The 22005-nt window shown below is 44.4% G+C and overlaps 1 protein-coding gene across 1 annotated transcript in view; it reads right to left on the bottom strand.

The window, feature by feature from the left end:
* The window catches only part of HMCN1 (hemicentin 1), a 197608-nt gene that overhangs the window by 105832 nt on the left and 69771 nt on the right, over nucleotides 1-22005 (bottom strand). Inside the window, exons 12-23 of the mRNA XM_071564920.1 lie at nucleotides 17829-17970; nucleotides 17325-17452; nucleotides 16609-16722; nucleotides 15932-16090; nucleotides 12649-12822; nucleotides 11829-11927; nucleotides 10315-10442; nucleotides 8453-8597; nucleotides 6606-6718; nucleotides 5328-5487; nucleotides 3404-3578; nucleotides 654-781 (exon numbers count right to left, since the gene is read on the bottom strand). Of these exons, the coding sequence (XP_071421021.1) occupies nucleotides 654-781; nucleotides 3404-3578; nucleotides 5328-5487; nucleotides 6606-6718; nucleotides 8453-8597; nucleotides 10315-10442; nucleotides 11829-11927; nucleotides 12649-12822; nucleotides 15932-16090; nucleotides 16609-16722; nucleotides 17325-17452; nucleotides 17829-17970 (1665 nt within the window). The remainder of the gene's footprint in view (nucleotides 1-653; nucleotides 782-3403; nucleotides 3579-5327; nucleotides 5488-6605; nucleotides 6719-8452; nucleotides 8598-10314; nucleotides 10443-11828; nucleotides 11928-12648; nucleotides 12823-15931; nucleotides 16091-16608; nucleotides 16723-17324; nucleotides 17453-17828; nucleotides 17971-22005) is intronic.

Genomic DNA, 22005 nt, shown 5'->3' with positions numbered 1-22005 from the left:
ACTCCCATGAGCGGTGTAATACTCTGAGCACATTTGAAGAGCTGTAGGTACTGGCTCTTCATAACACAGAACAATTCAAAAGCTTTTATGATAAAGTTAATCACATTTTCCTTTTGACATTTTAATTTCCTTCCCCTAATCCCTGATCTTTGTATGCTTCCAAACACAAGTTTGGACAGGGAGATTAAGTACGACTGGAAGTGATTTTCCTGGTCCTAAAGAATAATATAAACCCACCATCAGTCTTTTGCCACAATGCTTTTTTTTCCTAAGGATCTTTGGCAATAGAAGGACTTAAAAAGAATGTCTGAAACAATAACAAGTGACATTTTTCCAGATGTGTCATTTAAGAGAAGGGGTTGGGGCCTCACTATGGGAAGAGCAGGGGAGAGACAAGGGACTGACAAGGGATGATTGCAGGTAAGAAGAAGAGGGAAAGGCTTGAGCAAGAGCCACTAGACACCTTTACATATATATATGTATTTGTGTGTGTGGAAACAATATTTCTTTACAGCATATGAAGATAATACGACCTGAAAGAATAAAGGTCAATAGGATTTAATGTACATAAGGAAAAATGTTTGATAAGCTCTGCATGATGCAAAATTCCATGTGGAAACTTGCAGATGATTAACCTTGGAGTTACAACTTACCATGTACACTGAGCTTCACTGACTGAGTCACGTTCCCAGCAATGTTTGTGGCGACACAGATATACATTCCACTGTCTGAAACTTGGGTCTCACTGATCTTCATTGACCCTGAGGGTAGGAAAGTGTGTCTGGGAAAATAAGAAGCAGAGAAACTATATAAACATGTATGGAGAGGTGAATGATCTCCACTGACACACTGCTAAAGATTGCTGTGAGCTAAAGCAACACTATTCTGGGCCACATCTATAACTTACATTTACTCATTTTTTCTAACTCTTTACTGAGCCACTACATTCAGAATACACAGCAAATACCTAAGTTTCAAAATACAAAATTTGATTCCAGCTATTTACAAGACATACTAAAATGTGATAGAGGCAGAGAAACAGAGCTCAGAACTTTTTGCTCAGCCCAGGTCAGCAGGGGCAGAAAGTTAAATAACTTCCAATACTGCTTCATCCTGGCAAAAAATGCTATCAGGTTGATTCAGGATTGAAGAGAGGTTGTGATTCAAAACTGCTAGTTCTGATATTTATAGGAATTGTCAATTTACCTCAGTAAATAGTATACTACATAGCATTAACTTTTCCTATAGTTTGGGGCAGAGGTTTGTAACATCAGAAGATATACTGGCCAGCTAAGGCAAAATCTGCCGTAGGAGTCAAAAGTAATGGAGAGAAGGAAAATAAGTGAGGAGGGAACTAAAAATGACAGCTAAGAATTGACAAGAAGCTGTGCCAGGGCAGGGTCAGGTTGGATCTCAGGGAAAGGCTCTTCCCCAGAGGGTGGTGGGCACTGACCAGGCTCCCCAGGGCAGCGGGCACGGCCCCAAGGCTGCCAGAGCTCCAGGAGGGTTTGGATGATCCTCTGAGGGACAAGGTGGGATTGTTGGGGTGTCTGTGCTGGGCCAGGGGTTGGACTGGATGGTCCTTGTAGTTTTCTCCCAGCTCAAGAGATTCTGTGATTTTAGGAAGAAATTCAAGCCTAGCACTCCAGGTCACAGACAGAACACAGGCAGAGTCAGTGGGAACTGGTGGTGTCATCTGTCCTCCTTTCCCCAGCACTAATTAGGGCAGTGTTACCATATGGACATAAAGGGGCAATTCTGGTGTTGCGATGGTTCGAGAGATGAACAGAAGGAAAGTGAAGTGCAATTTTCTCAGGCCACCCAAATCTGTCTGATATTACAGAATCAACAGAATATTCTGAGTTGGAAGGGACCCACAAGGACCATCAAATCCAACTCTTAAGCACATAGCCTGTACTGGGGCTGAACCTGCAACTTTGGCATTATTAGCACCACACTCCAACTGAGAATGTTTCCTGATTCTTCCTCTGCTGCCCACGTCTTTCCAAACATTTTTGGTTTATTTTTAATAACCCCAAAAACCAAATTGCTGGGGCAACTCCTCCCCTTGATTTTGTCCAGTAATTACATTTCCTTTCTGATAAAAGTTCCTTCATTTCTGATTTCTCTCTTCCTTCATTTACTGTACACATTTTTAACATGATCTTTGGGTGGTCCCAAACAATTTTATTTGGAATAATCTTTAACTTCTGCTGACATCTGTAAACAATTTTATGGAATGGGCTGAGCTGGACTTCTGTGACTCTGAATAACTTGGATCTCACCACAGCAGCTATGAGCAAGTAGCCTAATTAATCAATGTCTCCTGAGGTAAAACGAGGACAAACAAGGGACCAAGAATGCAGATCTGCTACTGCATGCAATGTGCCCACAGGACCAGCAGAAAATTCCACATGGATAACTAACAGCAACCCAGCTCCCTGTGCACAAGCCTCCTTCACCAGATCCAGTGACCAAAGAGCTGCTGAGGCTGTTCCAGGCTCACCGAATGGCTCCAAAGTGCAGACTTGGCCCCAAGTGAAGGAGGCTCATCTGTGAGTCCTTCTTTCAGTTCAGAGCCTGGCTCATCCTTCCATGGCATCACTGGGAGACACCAACAGGCACAGCCATTACCACAGCCTGCCCTGTTTTGTGGATGCAGCTGGACCCCAACCCTTCTGAGGTACCTTGAAGACCAGAAAGCACCAGCAGAACCCATGACAGCATCTGGCACTTCAGTAGGGGACATGCAGAGAACAATCACTTCTCAACTCCCCTCTTGTTCTGGACCATTCTAAAATGATAAGGGAGAACTTCCCCACTGCTGGAGAACAGCATCTCACTGCTGCACACAGGACAGCCCCCAACTCATTGTTCTCTAAGGCTCCAGCTCAAACTTTCACAAGCATTTAGCTGTGCTTTCACATGGTCAGGAATATCTGGAGAGTTTTTCAATCCAAAACACAGCAAGTGGCGAGCTCTTCTAAGCACACTCAAGCATTTATTATCATCTGTATCCTACTGACAGCCCAGAATTCATAGAAATCACAGATAGTGCTCCCCTAGGCATCCTTGTGAAGTGCTTAGGAAAAGAAAACCAGTTTTCAAACATTTATAATCATCTCCAAATGATGTGGGTCTCTGGGTACCACCACAGCACAAATAAAACAGGATCTCTTCCATCCTGGACTGCAATCCTGAGATTGCACACAAGCACAGTGGAAATGGGAGCTGTGCAGTGATGGATTTTTGGGAAAGAAAGCTCCAAGACCCACCGCAACAGGTCACCAGGCAGGACACCTTCTGAGTGATCCTGAGGCAATCAGGAATCACACACCCTTCCAAAACCTCCTAAGCTGAGATGCAATTTCCCTTTTCTTCCATTTTCATGAAACCTTGTTACCTTGGGGAGAATGGAGATATGAGCTGCATTTCTTTGGCCCAGGTAATGATGGGGGGTGGCAAGCTCTTCACTTCACATGGAAGTGTGACATCTTCCCCTGCAGTCACTGTGACCTCTATGGGTTTGTTGTGTGTGTTTCCTTGCTGGTCTCCAGGCCTGGCCACTCTGGGTTTCACTGTAACATGGAGCACGTTGCAATGAACATACACCTCTGTACATACAAACGTAACACCATACAATTTTACTTCAGATCAAACAGCTATTTTATCAGGTATAAAACACTACAATCCTATTTTTAATTGCTTGTCTGGAGTAGAGATAAGTCACTGCAGTGCAGATGCAACTCAGGCACAGGCTGATGCCTCCATGCAATACCACAAATACCAGAAAGGCTGGAGTATCCACCCAAAAAGCTGGAGAGAACAGATGGATGTAGCTCCTGCATGTGCTGAGCTCTCTATTGCACAGGTAGTTTGCAGCCTCTCCCTGAACTGTTACACTGCAGCACCAGGAACTCCAAGCCATAAAAGCCTCTCAAAGCACCCCTACACCTAAATCAAAGTTTTAACAATACTATCAGAGGGCAGGAAGTTTTGGGACCAGAAGGATTAATGGAGCCTCACTCTTCTATCAGTGGAAATCCTATTCCTATACAGATGCTTCCTATGCACGCCCGTAACAGATGAAATTACATTCAACACAAGATGCATGAACTCGAGGTCAGAGGGGCTGGGAGATTTTAAGGGAATCATAATGGCTGAAAGACAGGCTTTCAGTGTCAGCCCTTTGTCAAATGGGCTGGTTTGGGGATCCAGTGACCTGGCACTAAAGCACTGACTAGAGATGGGTTTAAATCCCCCCTGCTCTGTGGGTGCCCAGCTCACAACCCACCATAGGGGTTTTATCATCTGTCCCAGTTACAGGGGCCAGGACCAGTTTATCACTCTGTGGGTGTAACCAAAACTGTGCGTCCTACACCATCTGTGTCATTTCTGAGGGACTGTTACCAAAGGACCATTTGCAGCAGCTGCCCAGGGCACATCTGACCCCTCAGGCTGCAAGCTGGGTGTGAAAGAAGCCTGTGAGACAGGGAAGTGTTCCTGTTTTCACACCAAAGACTCAGGTGTGATAACCCCCTCTGGGGAGGCATCAGCACCTTTACACCCAGCCTGAGGAGTCACATCTGCTCATAGCCATCAAAGATTCCCAAAATATCCCATGACTCAGAGTAAATCACCCACTGTGGAACTCCCCAGCCTGGGGGAGGTACTGGGCATTCCCACATGAACCTGAGCACAGAAAAATCTCATGGTTTGGGGACTTCTGGTATCACTTATGGGATCCAGAGGAGGACCAGAACCTCAACAGGACTATGACTGCCACTCTGGACCAGACTGTGACCCTCATCTTCACCAACAGGTTTGAGTTCTGACCTTGTGCCTCTGTATTTTGCATTATAGCAGCTACTACAACCTTTGCAAGTTTTCTATTTTCCCTTTTTTTCCCTGTTATTATACACTCTCCAAGCTTCCCCCATCAATGTCTCTAAGTCTTTATTATTAGGGTCTTTAATTTTCTGCAGTCTTTTTTCTAATGTCAGGGTTACTTTGTCCCATTAACAAACCTACCAGCTGTTGTTTACCCCACTCAGGGGAACCACGTGGGGCTCAGCACAGGGGCCAATGAACACCATTCTGTTTGTGCCCAGGGTGCTGGGTTATACTGCTGCGTTTTGTTGGTTATAATCATTTTTTTCTGTATCATTGCATTTATTGTAATCTTTTTATTACATTGTGCCTCTGCCTTGTAATGTCTCCTGGATCAGGTTCATTTCTCCCACAGGTTCATCTTTAAACCAGCCCAGCACCAAAGCAGAAGACAGCAGGGCAGAGAGGACAGCAGAGCTGAGTTCAGCTCCACCTACCATAGACAGTGAGCTGGACCTTCCGCGTGGCAGAGCCAGCAGCGTTGGTGGCACTGCAGGTGTACTCCCCACTGTCCTCGTCCCCAGGGGACAGCACGGACAGGCTGCCATCGGAGCCCGCTGAGAACCTCACATTGCTGCCAAGGATGGCTTCTCCTTTCTGGGGGGGAAAAAAAGGAGTCCACAATGCCTGGGTTCTCTAAAATCAACCAAATTCCAATTAATTAATTCGATAAAAGTTGCTTCTATTGTGTGTGGTTGAGATGAACAAGGTATTTTATATTAACTGAGAAACTTGGCCCCAAAATTCTGTTTACACAAACTAATTAACTTCAACTAACTTTTCAGAGCCCTCAAGTGTCACTTGCTAAGCAGTAACAAGAGCAGAAACACAGGGATTCTTATGCAGAAAACCTGCCATATTTTAGAGATCACAATTCTTAAAAGAAAATTAAAACAAAAAAAAATCAAGATTTTAACTGAGTTAAAATTGACTTCTAAATTGACTTCTAAAGTCAAAATGAATCCTGTATACTTTATATAAACTGTCAGTCAGCAGACTATTCCTTGTCTCTATTGAATGTTGTTAAGTGATAATGAAGAAAGAACTCTCCTCCCATGTTCTCTTCCCCACAAAACCAACAGTTAACAGTGTTCTGTCCCTTCCTTAAAATGTACCTGTTTCACATGGTCCTGATCAGCTACATCTGCACAACTTCTGAGGCCCCCAGAGCCTTCCCAGCCATGCCATGGGAGCTCTAACATGCCCCAGAAAACTGCTACTGCCAGGAATTATCCTGTGCAAGGGGAGGGGAAAGGCCTGACTGTCAGAGAAATTCCCAGAAAGACTGAAGTCCTCCTCAGTGGACATCTTGTCAAGGTCAGGGCTGAAAGGTGACAGATAAGGCCCAAGATGCCATTACAGACACACTTTCCTCAGAGGAAAAAGTCACCTTAAAGCTCCAAAAGAAAAATGAACACTCCATCTGTGGCAGGCTGCCTGACCTCAAATTATCAGCTCACAACAGCAACAAGAACAATTTCTACAGAGTTAAAAACACCAAGACAGTGTGATAAGCAAAGCCCCTGCAAAGAATAGAACACTGAGCTGTGGCAGGAGTGTGGCCAGAAGGGCTGCCCTGAGACACAAAAGCAGCTCTGGACAAACAGAGACTTCCAGTCCCTCACACCTGACACCTTGGGCCGTGTTCTTTGAGTGCAGTTTTTATGACAACTTAAATGATGTGTGCAGTTCACCTTTCAGAGGTGAGGAATTACCTTGGACCAGACAATGGATGGCTTGGGAACTCCACTGGCTTTGCAGGGCAGCGTTACTGGGATTCCTTCAATGGTGCTGAATATCTGCTGTCCGTGCTGAATGACAGGCACAACTACAAGGAAATGCAAATATTAAAGACATGCAGAAGGCATCTCAGGCCATGGCACAACTGCTACAATATTATCCTTATATTCAATTACCACTTCTTACAGACAGCAGCGTCTGGCACTGCTCAGCCTCTTCTCCAAGCCTAACACAGACAAGGAGCAGCCACTTTCCCCTCCACTCTCCAGTCTTTTGGGACAGAATAAATCCCTGTTCTCTACAAATCATGAAAGCCACAGTCTGACCACTGCAGTCTTAAACTGACTGCAGGTATTTCACTGACTGCAGCTATTTCAGAAAGGCTTCATCACATTATCCTCTGACAGCATTTTAGGCTTCACTTCCCAAAATCAGTAACAAGAATCCCAGTTCCCTTGCCCAACTGAGCTGCTTTTGAATTAAGAACAGAAAAATAAGATCAGATTTAAGGCTACAATACCAAAACCTAGAAATTTCTAAACACATACAAAGGTATTCCTTTTCATTCTCAAGTTCTGATATATTAAAAAAACTACTGTTGACATGGAAGACCTTATGAGTACTTGCCTGTATTAAAGATTTATAGCTATTCTTAACAAAAAAGGATGTTCCAGAATCTTTGATGAAGCTTAAAATAAATCTCCCATGACTAATTTAACATGTGATAAAAATTAACATGTGAGAAACCATGAAGTGATTGTGGCCTCACAGAGTTAATATAAATATGTTCAGCTGAAATACAGATGGGTTACCACAGTGCTAACACTTTGTCTTGCTGTCAGTGTAACTTTTGCTATGTTTTAATTAAAGAATAAAAATAAGGGGGAGGAGAATGGGGAGAACACCAAACCCAACAAATTAATTATGTCTTGCCAAAACTCTTAATTGATTTTCTTTCATTCTAATTCTCCCAGGAGCTGTGCTTCCTCACAGCAGTTCTGAAACACTCAGGCAGCACTTCTCATGGGCTTCCAGGAAAGTCCCGTTGTGGGGGTGACAGTGTGCTTGTGGATCCTCTGATGTCTGAGGTAATTGATGAGGGAACTGATCTTGGGGAGTTCAGAGGGTATCTTTGAGAGAAAAGCAGTTTGGAGTTCACCGTTATGGAAGAAGGAGCCACCTGCAGAATGTGGATGCCTTGTAGCCAGTAGAATGTTTCCATGTATGCTTAGTGAACCCTTCTCAATAGTGTTGGATACAAAAGTAGATAAAAGATACAAGAGCAGATAAAAGGTGAAGCTGTAACTAAAAATAAAGTTCTAAACTCTTTGTTCAAGCCTTCTGATCAAACCTTCTGATGCTGCTGTGCCTGATCCTCTTCTTCACCGTTAACTCACCCCCTCATCCTGACATCCCACTTGCACCGGCTTCTTAACAAAGACAAAGAATGCACAGCCCTTGGAGGTGCTTAAAAGTGAGGATCTTTTATGATCACAAAGTAGTGCTGTTGGATTTTCCTTTCAGACAGCCTGGATTGCAGTGGAATTTCCGCTCGTGTTACTTTCTGAAGTACCACCATTACAGAAGAAGCAATTGGAGCAACTGGTGGAAGTACCAACATTACAAAAGAGGCAATTGGAGCAACTGGTGGAAGTACCAACATTACAGAAGAAGCAATTGGAGCAACTGGTGGAAGTACCAACATTACAAAAGAGGCGATTGGAGCAATTAGTGGATGTGTAAGTGCCCAGTGGAAGTGCTGGAGGGGTGAGCGTGGCCCTTGCCCTGCCCCAGCCCTCCCTGGCAGCAGGCTGTGGCTCACCATAGACGCTGACAGCCGTGGTCCTGTTGCTGGTGCCAGCCACGCTGGTGGCCATGCAGGTGTAGTGGCCGGCGTCCTGCAGCTGTGCCCTCTCCAGGTGCAGGCTCCCGTCACGGCGCACACTCACCGTCGGGCTGGGCACCACCTGCCAAAGAGGCACGGAGCGTTTCACTGGCACTGACACTTGGCATAATATTGACTTTGGGATGCAGCGTGGCTTTATGTCATTATTTCACATTCTTAAAAATGATACGTGCCTGGAGACATTTACTACGGCTTTTCCTACTTTCCATCCTTCATGAAAAGCTAATCTTAATTAAGGATCTTGGTAGTACCTCATATTTCCTGCTGGAGGGAGATTAAGATCTGCAAGAGCAGCTCGGCTCTGCCACAGCACATCCCTTTTAATGAAGCAAAACCAAACTCAGCTGAATTATTTCACTGCATTTTAATTGGTTATTCCAGTAACTCAAGTTTGGCCACAGAGCAGCTCTCGATGAGTGCAATGACTGATTCTTCCACAGGCAAATTATTTCCCTTAAGAGTTGTCAAAGCCTTCTAACTTCCATGTCCATCAAATAGAAAAGCTCAGCTCTTGTGCAAACCACTGTGAAGGAAAACTATAACTTCCACCAAAAAGTAACCCTCTCTTAGAGAGCTCTGTGTTCTGAATTCTGTATCTGAACATCAGAGAGATGCCTGAGCTCAGCAGCACAGCCTGGGCTCACAGGAGGGTTGTTAGAATGCAAAGCTGTGCCAGGCACATTCAGAAGTTGCAGAATTCTTCTGTAACTTATTCCAACACTTTCCTTGGGGTGCAGCTTTTCCCACCAGCTTACAATGACAGGAAAGCAGATCTACTACACAGAGGAATTAGCAACTCAACAAGGAGGATCCTGTCAGTATTTCCCTCTGAAGTTACAGCCTGTGCCCCTTGCATCCACACAGCCTGAGGAAAAACCAGTAATTCCCAGAAACACCAAAACTGAGCAGAAAACTCCAGTAAGAGCCAGGTAGTGCCAGGTGCTGCTTGGTGACAAAAAAATTAAACACTTTGCTATAATATTTTAAATCCAGCTGTGGAGAAAGGACTTTAGAGAGAAATGAACAATCAGGATTAAAAGCAGCTTCATAGGGATGTAAAGTCAGTGATTTCCCTATTGAAGAAATTAAGTTTCATGCAGACAACAAACCCAGGTGTGGCACCTACCTCACCTTCTAGAATCTTCAGATTGGTTGGAAGGGATCCTAAAGATCCTCTAGTTCTGTCTGCAGGAGTAATACATTGGCAATGGTATGTTCCCAACAGGGAAGAAAACACCCTCATCCATGCCCTGAGTAGAGCATCACTAGGAAAGGACTACATGGAACAGGACACTGGCATTCATCTCAACCCATCAGCAACAGGAAAAGGCATGATGTTAAAACAGTCTAAATCTACAAAAACTTTCAGGTATCTTTATTTTTAACAAAACAGGGAAAAATAAGAGCTTTTCACTTGCCACAGTTTAAATTCCAGCACTCTTGTCATTCAGGGAGGTATATCCCATAGCATCCCCATATTCAGAGCCTAAGGCTGAAATTTATCAGCTACAAAAATGCATAAAACTGCTTTGAAAGTAAGAGAAATAGAAGCTAAAAGGACAATTCATGAGTATTTTGGTTCCAGGTTCTTTCCTAGACCTTCACATGCCCCACTACCATCTCCTGTGCCCTCATCAACACTTCAAGGTCAGAATTCTCCAGCACAGGCAGTGATCACATTAACTTTTGTAAACCAAACCAAGCTGTTGTCATGCCTTGAAACGTCAGCTGGAGCTCTTCTCTGTCACTAAACCTCAGAAGAGACAAAACAGTCTTACCACCACGCTGTTTTTAATCCACCTCCTGTCTGGAATGGGGTTCCCAGCAAGCAGAACACAAGGCAAAGTGAGCTGCTGGCCCTCAATGACGTTGGCTGTGGCTGGGCTTGCTCCAATCAGAGGTGTGACTTGAACAAAAGGAAGATTGAGCAGAGATTATTACGCACTTTCATATTTTCCCAGAAAGTATTAAACTAATATTACATTAAAGGCAGGATAAAAGAGAAAGAAATGTAGGGTGGGGTAGCACAGGAGAGAAGGGAAACTGGAGAAACACAAGCAGAGTGATCTTTAGCCTAGGGAATGGCAGCAACTGGAAGAAGATGTCCAGCTGAAACTGGATTGAGTCAAGCTCTTCCCTGAGAACTCACAGTTCCCTCATACCAAGCTGATGTATTATTTTCCTTTACTTGGGCAAAATATTGAAGAACAAAAGGAGCAGGTTTTGAGGACAAAAATTAAGTGGTCATTTCTTTGGGGCATAAAATTTTGAAGGATTAGGACAAAAGTCAGAGCCCTGCAGAAACCCTGCATGTTCTGTAAGGAGTCAGCAGAGAGCTCGCCTGGGCACAGGGCTGGGAAATGGCATTTTAGTACTGGGCATTCAACAACACTTCAAACCAGGCAAAGCAGGTCTGGGAAGCAGCACCAGCACCACAGGCTCCTGTGACATGTTTTAAGTTAGCAAATCGTTTCTCTGATGGCAGATTGGCTCCATTCTTACCCTCCTGCAAATGTACACAATTGCACAGCATTATTTTGCTTTTATTGCCAATTGTCCAACTGAGATAATAACTCTTTAATAGCACAACTATCTGAAGGAGGGTAACTTTAGGTTGGATATTGGGAAGAAATCATTCCCTGGGAGGGTGGGCAGGTCCTGGCACAGGTTGCCCAGAGAAGCTGTGGCTGCCCCATCCCTGGAAGTGTCAAAGGCCAGGTTGGACAGGGCTTGGAGCACCCTGGGCTGGTGGGAGGTGTCCCTGCCCATGGCAGAGGAGTTGGAACTGGATGAGCTTTCAGGTCCTCCCAGCACAAACCATTACAGGATTCCAGGATTCTATTGTCTAGGCTAGACATTTATGGTCTTCTTGGATCACAAAGGTTCCTTCCCAGTTATGCCAAGACACTGACACAAGCATGTTCATTGCTGCCTTTTTGGTTTGTTTTTTTATATGGATGAATTAAATGGCAGAAGCCACATCATTAGCAACCATCATTTTTCATTCCTTGGCAAATTTACTTAGCAATAAGAAACAGAAGACAGGACAATTCTGTTTAAGGTCTGTGCTATACATGCAGGAGGTCCTAATTCCAATTAGTGTCTCCAGACAAAAGACGTGCAAAATCCACCAAAATCCCTCACAATCCTCTTTGTAAATGTTTTCTAATTCGGTTTGTGTGGAGGATGTGCAAATACAGTGCACAGACAGGTCAGGGGGCACAGACAGAACCCCCAGCCATCCCAGTTGCTGCCCAAACACCCCAACTCTCGCTGACAGCCCCACTCTTACCCAGTCCCGTCACTGTGACCGTGGCTGGGCGGGACTGGATCCTTCCAAACTGGTTCTCAGCTTCACAGACATATGTCCCTTCATCAGTGACCCACAGATCTAGAGGGGAGAAAAGAGAGCTGATTGCAGCATCTGAAATGAGTACAGAAATACTGTGTGGTAGCTCATTACATATCTACACATACAGACACTACCATATAGTGCCCTGACTAGGGAATGTTACTCAGAGGCACTGCAACATGTTTCTGCATGTGAACACACCCACACAATGGTCCCTGAGTCACTGCACTTCATGTACAGCAGAGGGGAACTGCTTCACCCAACACTTACCACAAGGGTGACTGAGATGCTCCCAAATAATTGAAATCACAAAGCCACTTGCAGCTTTTAGTTATTACCCAGATTAAGACTGGTCTATAACAGTCGGTTTGGAACCAATTCTCTCTCAAAAAAACACACCAAAATCAAAAAACTCCCCCAAAACAGAATCAGAAACCCTCTCAAAAAACATCAAAAATGAAAATCCAGGGCTCCTCAGTAACGGAGACCACGGCCCACAGAAACCTAAACAAAGAGACAATAACTTCCATGAAGAGCAAAGCCAATAACCAAACAACTGATTTCATGAACTCCCTGGGAAATAAAGTCAGCATCAGAAACACAACGTGAGATAGTCATTTTAGACAACAGTCATTTTAGACAACAGTCAGTGTAGACAACAGACAATCTCCAGTGGCTTTACCAAGAGAACAGTGACACCAGTCAGGCAGCAGTCAACGCCCGGCACAAGTGCCACAGTTGGGAGGCTCTGGGTACCTACTGTGCATGGGCAGGGCACCCGTGCGGGCGAGGGGCCGGGCAAGCAGTGGCGCCCCGTCCAGCCTCCTCCAGGTCACGCGCGGCTCGGGGTGACCACGCACAGAGCACGGCAGCGTCAGGTTGGAGCCCAAATCTGCTGAGTCGTCGCTGGGCTCCTGCGTGAAAACAGGGGCAGCTGTAGGGAAACACACACAGGGTGACTCAGGGGCTGCAGCCTTGCTGGGGAGCAGCTGCCTTTTCAGGCTAGCAAACCAAGGATCAATTTGCAGGTGCCAGCTTCTGAGATAATGTTCCAGTTCAGCAGGTGGGACCAGTTTATCACTGTGTGGGTGTGACCAAAGCTCTGCATTCTAAACCCTCCATGCCATTTCACAAGAACTATTACCAATGGCCCATTTGCAGCAGCTGCCCAGGGCATACCTGAGCCCTCAGGCTGGGAGCTGGCTGGGAAAGAAGCCTGGCAGAGGAGCTGGGAGAACTGCCCTCCAGGGACTCCTTGGCACCTCCACACCCACCTGAGGGCTCAGCTCTGCTCATGGGCCAGCAACCATTCCAAAATCCCCCCTGACTGCCAGAGTCAGATCCCCCACTGTGGAACTCCCTGCCCTGGGGGAGGGACTGGAGGCTCCCACCTGCACCTGAGGGGAGAGAATCTTGGGGTTTGGAGACCTCTGGGATCACTCATTGGATCCAGAGGAGGAGCAGAACCTTGACAGGAGGAGCCCACCACTCTCCACCAGACTGTGACATCATCTGCACCAACAGGTTTTTCACCTCCTTTTGTTTTGGACTCAGAGGAACCACGTGGGGCTCAGCACAGGGGCCACCAAACCCCACTGTGTTTGTGCCCCAGGGGGCTGGGCTGTACTTCTGGGGTTTGTGGGTAAAAACCAATTTCTCTTTGTGCCATTGCATTTATTGTAATACTGTTATTAAATTGTAACTCTGATTTATAATCTCTTTTGTGTTAGGTTTGTTTCTCCTGCCAGTTTACCTTTAAACCAGCACAGATAAGAATGGAATCTATTTGGGGACCTTGGGCCCACACAGGATCTGGAAATGAAGTCTGCAGAAACTCTGCGGATTAACATCAAAAGAGCTCTTTTATAAAATTAAAATAAGTTGTATAAAGACTGCTTAGATCTAGCAATTTTTGGGAAGTATATATTACTTAATAATTAGCTATAGCTGTATGATATTAGATAGTTTGCATGGTGTGTGTAGGTTTTAAGATTGTGTGTAGCTGTGAAAAACTAGTTCTGCAAGTAGTCCCTCCTGTAACTCGTATATTGCTGCACAGGAATGGTTAAAAAGTGTCAATGTAGACATAGAGTTCTTCTTCCCTTCTTTCCACAACTACCTGGTAACTGTAACTCATGATGAAGAAGACCAAGAAATAAACTACCAAGAAAAACCCATAAAATTAAATGCAGTCAAATGCTTTATTTAACAATAAAGGTAGGAGACTCTTAAAGCCTTAAAAGGCTCAGTTGAGAACTCCATCTGTGGAGTTCAGGCATCGTGACACAGCACGACCTTCCCATTGATGCCTAAGGATTTTAGGAGATTTTGGAGATTTGGGGGATTATATAAGTTATATGGATTCTCCTGGGTTGCTCACGTATTAGGTGGTACTAGAAATTACTAAAACATTTTCTCATACATTCCTAAGCTCTCTCAAGGACACGCTGTTTTCAGAAGCCACCTGCAAGATAGCTTGGAGACAAGACACAAGAAGGCCTAGAGGTCCTGAGCCTCTCCAAGGGGCAGTTCTGAAGACCTCTATGGGTGGGGCACCAGGGGAAATGAGAACCATCATTGGTCACAGATATCTCATATGTTATTTGCTGGAGAGGTTATAAAAGCTGTGACATCCCTGGTCACGTGTGTGCACGTGTGGGCTGTGCATGTGTGTGCGCAGAGCTCGGGCGTGCACCTTGAAAGCTTTCAACAAAGGTGTACCATCCATCTTTCTCCATTCATGTTGTTTCTGAGTACCTATTTCCACAGGAATTCAGGCAACACCATCCTCTTACACCTCCCATTATGCACAGCTGTTCTGACATTCCCAGCTCCAGCAACACCCTACAGGAGCAGCCTGGCACCTCTGCACTTGCACTGGGAGCTCAGGAAGGGGCTAAACATCTCAAAGAAATGAAGACAGAGACACCCCCTTCACACAGCTGAAAGACAAAAGGGTCCAAAACCCCCTTGTTTTGTGAAATTTCTAATTCTGCTCTGCAAAGTATTTCTTGCATAGCAAGAACACTTAACTCATGAAACACAGCATGAGGTGATGAGTTGCTTTGTTCTGGTACAGACTGTCTAGCAATTACAGAGACTAGTGTACCATGTATTAAGAGTCATAAATTAAGGTAAGTTAAACAGAACTAGTAAAGAGCCAAGATTTTGTAGAGTTAAAGCCAAGATTTTACAAGTCTGACAGGTCATGTCATTGAACAAAGAAAAGGCAGAAGTCCAACAGTGATGAAGACGCTCAAGACCACCTGAGGGATGAAGTCAGGAGGCCATTACCCAAATTTCAAGCCAAAAGGAAACCTCTGCCCAAGATTTTGCCCAGTCATTAATATGGAAATTAGAAAGTGTAACTATGAACCCAAAACTGTATAAATAGCTTATTTTATACAAACAAGCCAGGCAAGTTTTTGCCCAGTATGAACTGGTTTGCCTCCAATGTTATTAATAAATACTTTTGCTGCCAAAAGAATAAAAAAGTCTCTTAGCAGTTATTTATTTCGAGGCTTTTTTGGCTTCACAGCCCTGTTGTTAAACTCCCCCTCCCCTTCAAACAGCAGCTTCAGAAACTGCATGTGCCTGACAGGAACTGTGAGCAGCACATCATGTGTCAGGCCACAAGCAGATGGAAAGAATTAGGAAAAGAGGAGAGGAAAGGCTGACTTAGAACAACCTCACACAGTAATTCAAGTTGGTGTAATAAACTCTCTATAGGAAAAATTTGTTAGGTTGAGGTTTGAACAGTTTCCTCCTCCTCTGCCTCTCTCTTCCTTCCCATAACTTTATACTCTGCAAAAGAACTAAGAGTGGGCTGGAAGAAAATTATCTTTAAGGTCCCTTCCCACCCAAACCACTCTATGATTCTAAGCTGGAGTCTAAATGGAAGAAGGGAACAGCTTAGCCAACACCACCAAGAGGTGTTCCCAGCACACACACCAGCTTCCAGGTACTTGTGAGAGAGGGTCAGAGAACCAGGACACCACCAGAGAACCTGAGAGTGTTTCCCACTCAGCTTTCACTTTACTCACAGCCAACATCCAGAGTTATCTTGCCAGAAGCTCTCCCTGCATCGTTGGTGGCCACACAGGAGTAGTCACCAGCATCCAACTCTTGTGTTTCCCGGATCTTCAAAAGACCCCTCTGAGTATCAATAATGAGAAATGCTGACGCCCTCAACTCTAAGTCACCTAAGTCCAGATAGAAAACAGCAATATAATTGCATATATCAGAAACAGGGCTGTATTTATCAAAGTTATTCCAACAAAGCAGTGTCCAAGTTTGAGATGGTTCACAATATGTCTGTATGAATTCAGCTGATGAGAACTGTGAGTCCCACTGAACTGAGCAGAAAAAACATTACTACATTAGATACAACCTTTTTTATGTTTTGGTTCCACAAGAGAAACACAACCCCAAGGAGCTCTGGGCAGAGATCAGCACCAGGACAGCGTGTCAGGCTGTATTCCTGCCTCTCAAATTGGAGGCCATGTGAAACATGACACTAGAGGCTACAGAAAAATGTTCTGTGATTTTTGCAGCATGTAGCTTACACATTTCCCCCACAGAAAGAATGAACCTTATTTAACTATGCAAGAGGTTCAGCTTTTTTGGTTTATTTTTAATTAACTCTGCTTCTGAGAAAAATGAAGTCACTTCCAAATATTGCTGCTCAATAAATAAACCAAACACCAAACAATAAGCACACCTTTAAACCATTTAACCTGGGGGGGTGGGATTCCAGTTGTTTTACATTCCATAACAGTCGTGTCTCCAAGACCAACAAGAATTTCACTCTGAACTACAGTCAACGTTGGGCCCTCTAAAAAGAAACAGGATTTTTAAAAATGAGCTCTTTTTGAGATGTAAACCATGAAAGACTAATTTTCTCTTTTTAGATAGAAGAATATTTGCATTAAAAGTCATTTAACATGACAGATAAACTCTGGAAAACATAGCAAAGTAAAGTCTGGTCTGGACCATCTGAATGATACATAAAATGTACAGGGAATTCAAGGACAAAATCAGACAGAAAGTAAAAACACCAAGAGTCACTCTCCTTCTCCTGCCACATGCTGGTCATCAAACATTTTTATGCTCTGTTATTAATATATTAACATGGCATTTAGATACAAAGACACAATTCTTTTTCCAAAGACCTACTCAGGTTTCCAAACATCTTCCACAGTAATGTCCAGTTTTAGGGCTTTTTTTTAACCTTAGAAACAGCATCAGAAGAAACATCAAGCCCTAAATATCACTTAACAAGAGCAGTCAGCTTTGAACAGAAAACAACAGGGACATTTGTGAGCTGCTCAACATATTTTCTGAAATTTCTGACCCTGCATTTTCTGCACAGTTCTACTCATTGTTTGCTTTATTAGTTTGCTTTTTTAATTTCACTACGCTGTTTCCTTCACTCACCAATATATGTGAGGGTGGATGTCTGTTTGTCTGTCCCAGCTGAGTTACTTGCCAAGCAACCATAAATTCCTGCATCTTTGGGAACTGCCTTTCTTATGATTAAGGTGCCTTCTGGGGTCAGTCTATACCTGAGAACACACAGGAGACCAACCAAAACGATACAAAAGAGCAATGGTTATACCCACACTTTAAGGAGCCACAGCAGCATCCCCAGATGGTCTATGAACAGGTATTGCTGGGATTTTTTTCTCATGATAAACAACAATATTATATCTACCAGAGAATAGCATTACATCTTGTGAAAAGCATTTAAATTAATCTTGTTAATAAAACCTTCTGAAGAAGAGAACTTAAGTATTTCTATTTTAGAGACGAGGTAATTGCAGTTAAAGAGTTATTGAAAGTGAAGGTTGAGGAAATACTCAGAATATTTTGGCATTATTCAAAACTTCCTTCTCATACTGGAAATGAAAAAAAAATAGAGAGAAGAACTGTAAGTCCCACCTGCTGGAGCCAAAGATGAACATATCATTGCGTGTCCACACCACTGTTGGCTGCGGATAACCCGTTGCAGAGCACCTGATAGACACCTCAGAGCCTTCTGTGAAAGTCTGGTTCTTGGGTGAGATGACAAGCCTAGGTGGTTCTAGCAAAAGAAATTAAAAACAGCAATCAAAAACATCAGTTCAGAAAAGCCAGGTTACAACTTCATTGTGAAAAAGCAATCCCATGAGGTCACAGCCCATCATCTCCTCACTTCCTCTGGCACAAATCCTCAGCATTAAACACCCCTGCAAGAGGCAGCAAGGCAGAACTCAGGTGTACTGGGCCTACCTGAGAGGGGGTTAAAAAAAGCAGCAATAGAGACAATTTTAACAAATACAAGACAATGACACCCTGGACTAGTGAAGGTGTGTCTGCCCATGGCAAGGATGGTCTTCAAGGTCCCTTCCAACCCAGACCATTAGATGATCCTGTGATCCTCAAACAGATGTCCTCAGTACAAAATGACCCCCAAAGCAATTCACAGTGGCAGCAGAGACTTTCTTCTCTGGTACACGATTTTGTCTCAGTTACAGTGGCAAGAAAAGGATCCATCTCCACTGATGCAAACCAAGGTGAGGCACAAAACTGGCTACCGTGAGATGAGTAGTACTGACCTTCCTTTAGAGCTTTGCCTTTTGTTAATCACCCTCTGTATTGATCTGAATCCCTCTGGGGCTGATCGTTGCTGCAGCAACCACAGGGTGAAAAGCCTGAGCCTGACTGTCATTTGGGAGAGGCAAAACACCCAGGGGTACCTTCCACCTAGGGCTGCTCTGCATAGCTCTTGTTCAGGACCTTCAGTGGGAATGACACCACCCCACAGACCCAGGTGAAGTTTGACATGTTTTAGTGGCTGCCAAGGAGAAGGGCCAACACACACAACCTATGTAGGTGTGGTTTAACCCATCAAGGACAAGGTGATGGGTTACACAGCACCCAGGTGAACAGCATCCATTTCTCTAGTTTCACCTGTCAGAAACAGAAACAGAGCACCACTACCATTGCCTTTGGGGAAGAATTAACACCATCTTCTTCTGCTTACATTGCTGGGAGGAAGATTTCTGTCCAAACTCTGTGTTGCAACACCACTTGCTTACAAACCTGCTCACTAAAGCAGAAACCACAGTACTCTGGCCTGGAAGAAGAATCTCCCTGCAGAAGACTGTGCTGCTTCTAGGACAGAAGCAAAGCCTCCTTTCAAGGTGTAGGGTGATAGTCCTGATATGAGTTGAGTGAAACGCCTCAACCTCCTGGAGAGATGCTGACAGATCAAAGAGACTCCAGTGTCTCCTTGAAAGTGCTTATTGATGGGGCTACCAAAGAATGGAGTGTTATGGAAATGACACGGCCCTTCTTCGCTGCACCCTGTGGCACCCTGCAGAGACCCAAGGAGCCACCCCTCAGGCATCTGTCACCCCAAAATATTGACTATAATCACTCAACCTACCTAAAGGAAAAAAAAAGGTATAAAAAGAGATTGGGCATGAGCAAAAACTGGGGAGAAAACTTCCACCACCTCTGGGAGGGCAACCTATGAGCTATCCTGTCTCTCCCCCAACCCCACTGGACATTGCAGGGGTAAAACTTTGTTTTCCTGTGCCCACTAATTACAATTTGTTATAACTCACCGGGTATAAACGTGTTAGTGGGAAGCAGCTCAATTCTTCCTGTTGCTTTTGCTTTGGGTTACTGAGTGTGTTTAAATGTGGGGTTGAACTGCTGTTTTTCTGGTTAGTAATTCTGTTAGTTAAGTTTGTCTTGGGAGGGGTTTACTGCTGGAGTTGCCTATCCAATGTGTTCTGTGCCAGTTTCTTTTGGATTTTTTTGTCATCAATTGAATACAATCCTGCAGCTGAATGTTATCATTGACTAAGCAACCCCTACAGTTATTGTCACATAATTGTATTAATAAAAGTTATTTTGGGAGCTGTTCTTGCTATTAAGTGTGGTCCATAAACTGAGTATCAAAGCCCTTTCCAGGCAGTTGCTGTCCTCTGTTGTCTCTTCAGGTGAGGCACAGACAGGCTGATCTGGGTTATATGAAGTTTTGATGTTCTGGGATGCTTGTAGTTAATAATTTCTCCCTGGCTAAATTGTGGTCCTCATAGGAAGGCCAAAAACCTTTCCAGCCTGTGCTCTGTACCGTGCTCAACAGGCAGTGCTGGGTTCATAAAGTTTTGATTGTTCCAGAGATGCTTATAGCCAATAATTTTATATTAATACAGGTGGGACTAGAAATCTTTGCATTTCTGTCTCTTCTCCCTTTCATGTGACACAGGGCACAGACACTTTGGAGTTTAGTCAGCAGATTTTTAAGTAAATGGCACTAAAACACAAAACTTGGGAAACAACCTTCATCTCCATGATCTCAGCAGAGAGGGGGATTAGTGACTGATAGATAATGAGATATTAAATAGGGTTTCAAGTTATCAATCATCAAATTAAAAACACAGAGAAGAACAGCAGGAGATCTCCCTCCCTTTTGCAGGGAAAGGTGTACCAGGAGTACCAGAAGTTTAAGAAATACAGATGTTAAAAGTCTGTAGGCCTTAGCAATTGTGCTAACCCAGCAAGGTGTAGAGATGTCTGTGCAGGTGCACACTCACTAATATGGACTAATTACAACACACTGGAGCTGCAAGGCAGGGAGTGTGGATCTGTCCCACCAACAACACTACCATGGTATGTTCTGTACCACACCTTGCTGCACAGGAGAGCAAGCCTCCATGGAAAATTACAGTCTTGAAATAGAGTTATAACATCAGTATACAAGTCGTGGACAAAACCAATTTCACCTTTTTAGGATACTTTGGTTTAAAGCAGTTGCATTATGTTTTGTGTTTGAATTTCATGGCTAATTCACAGCTGTTAGTGTCTCATGCAAACGTACCTGTCTGCCCCTAAGTAAGCACATAAACCCTCTCTTTGGAAGAGAAATGTAAGTGCTGTTTGAAGGAAGACTCTGCTGCAGTGTGGCACCTGGGGAGCAGAACTGGGAGGACTTTGTATTCAGTCATGAACTAATGTGGGAACTCCTAAAGGATTCTGAGTTCTCTAAGAACAGTGAATGCAAACCCACACTGCTCCACTGCCAGGGAAGGAAGAAATCCAATAATAAACTGCAGCCGATTTGCACAGCTGCAAAACTGTAAACACAGATGCAGATAATGCCTTCTCATGGCCTTTCTTAAGTTTATGTGCAATAACCTGCCCCATGACCATCAGTTACTTACTTGTACATTTAACAGAAACAGCAGGTCCCTCAAATGTCTCTCCCATGTTGTGGGACAGCTCTGAAGACTCTGAGCTCCCAGAGAAAAGGCACCAGAGGAAGGCAGAGCCACACAGGTCCACGGGGGCAGGAAGGGGCAAGACATGGCTGCACATTACAGGACTGTCCTCAAGTGGTTCATGACATGTACAGCTGCCTCAGATTCTTTTATTTGGTTTGAAATCCTGCCCAGAGACACCAGGGGGTAATTCTGGTCCCCAGGAAGGTCTCCTCTCCTGCTGGGATTGGGAAACTGTCTTTGATGGCAATTCTACATCATGTTGTGGCACCACTACCCAGGCACTGATTTCTGCACAATATTATCGGGTGAGAAGAAGACAGAATAAATCTTAATTTTGTATTGTATTTGAACTAAAATTAACAGAAAAAAGTCAATATACACAGCAGTAATAAGATATTGGCTAAAAATAGTCAGGGGATGTTTGCCACCAATTAAGCATCTTGTTTTCTTGCCCAAAGGCCAGAGACCAGGCAGGCACACAGGGGGGCCTTCCTGTATGTCAGGGCCAGTTAATTCCCTTTGCTTTGTTCTCTGTATCACAGAGGTGAAGATTTGTATGTGGAAGGAGAAGAAGAAGCTCCTCATAGTGCCCATCCCAGTCCAGGCTGCAAAACAAGACCTTTTAAACAACACAGATCATGTGTGAAGCTTCTTCAGGGACCTCACCTGCAGAGCTGCCTCCAGCTCTGGGACTCCCAACAGCCGAAGGACATGGAGCTGCTGGAGCAAGTCCAGAGGAGGCCATGGAGATGCTCCAGGAGCTAGAGCCAGGGTGGGAGATCTGGGGGGGCTCACCTGGACAAGGGAAGGCTCCAGGAAGACCTGAGAGCCCCTGCCAGAGC

The sequence above is a fragment of the Pithys albifrons genome, chromosome 10 (genome assembly GCF_047495875.1).
Source record: "Pithys albifrons albifrons isolate INPA30051 chromosome 10, PitAlb_v1, whole genome shotgun sequence".
Taxonomy (NCBI): Eukaryota; Metazoa; Chordata; class Aves; order Passeriformes; family Thamnophilidae; genus Pithys; species Pithys albifrons.
This window is presented reverse-complemented; position numbering and strand designations above follow the sequence as displayed.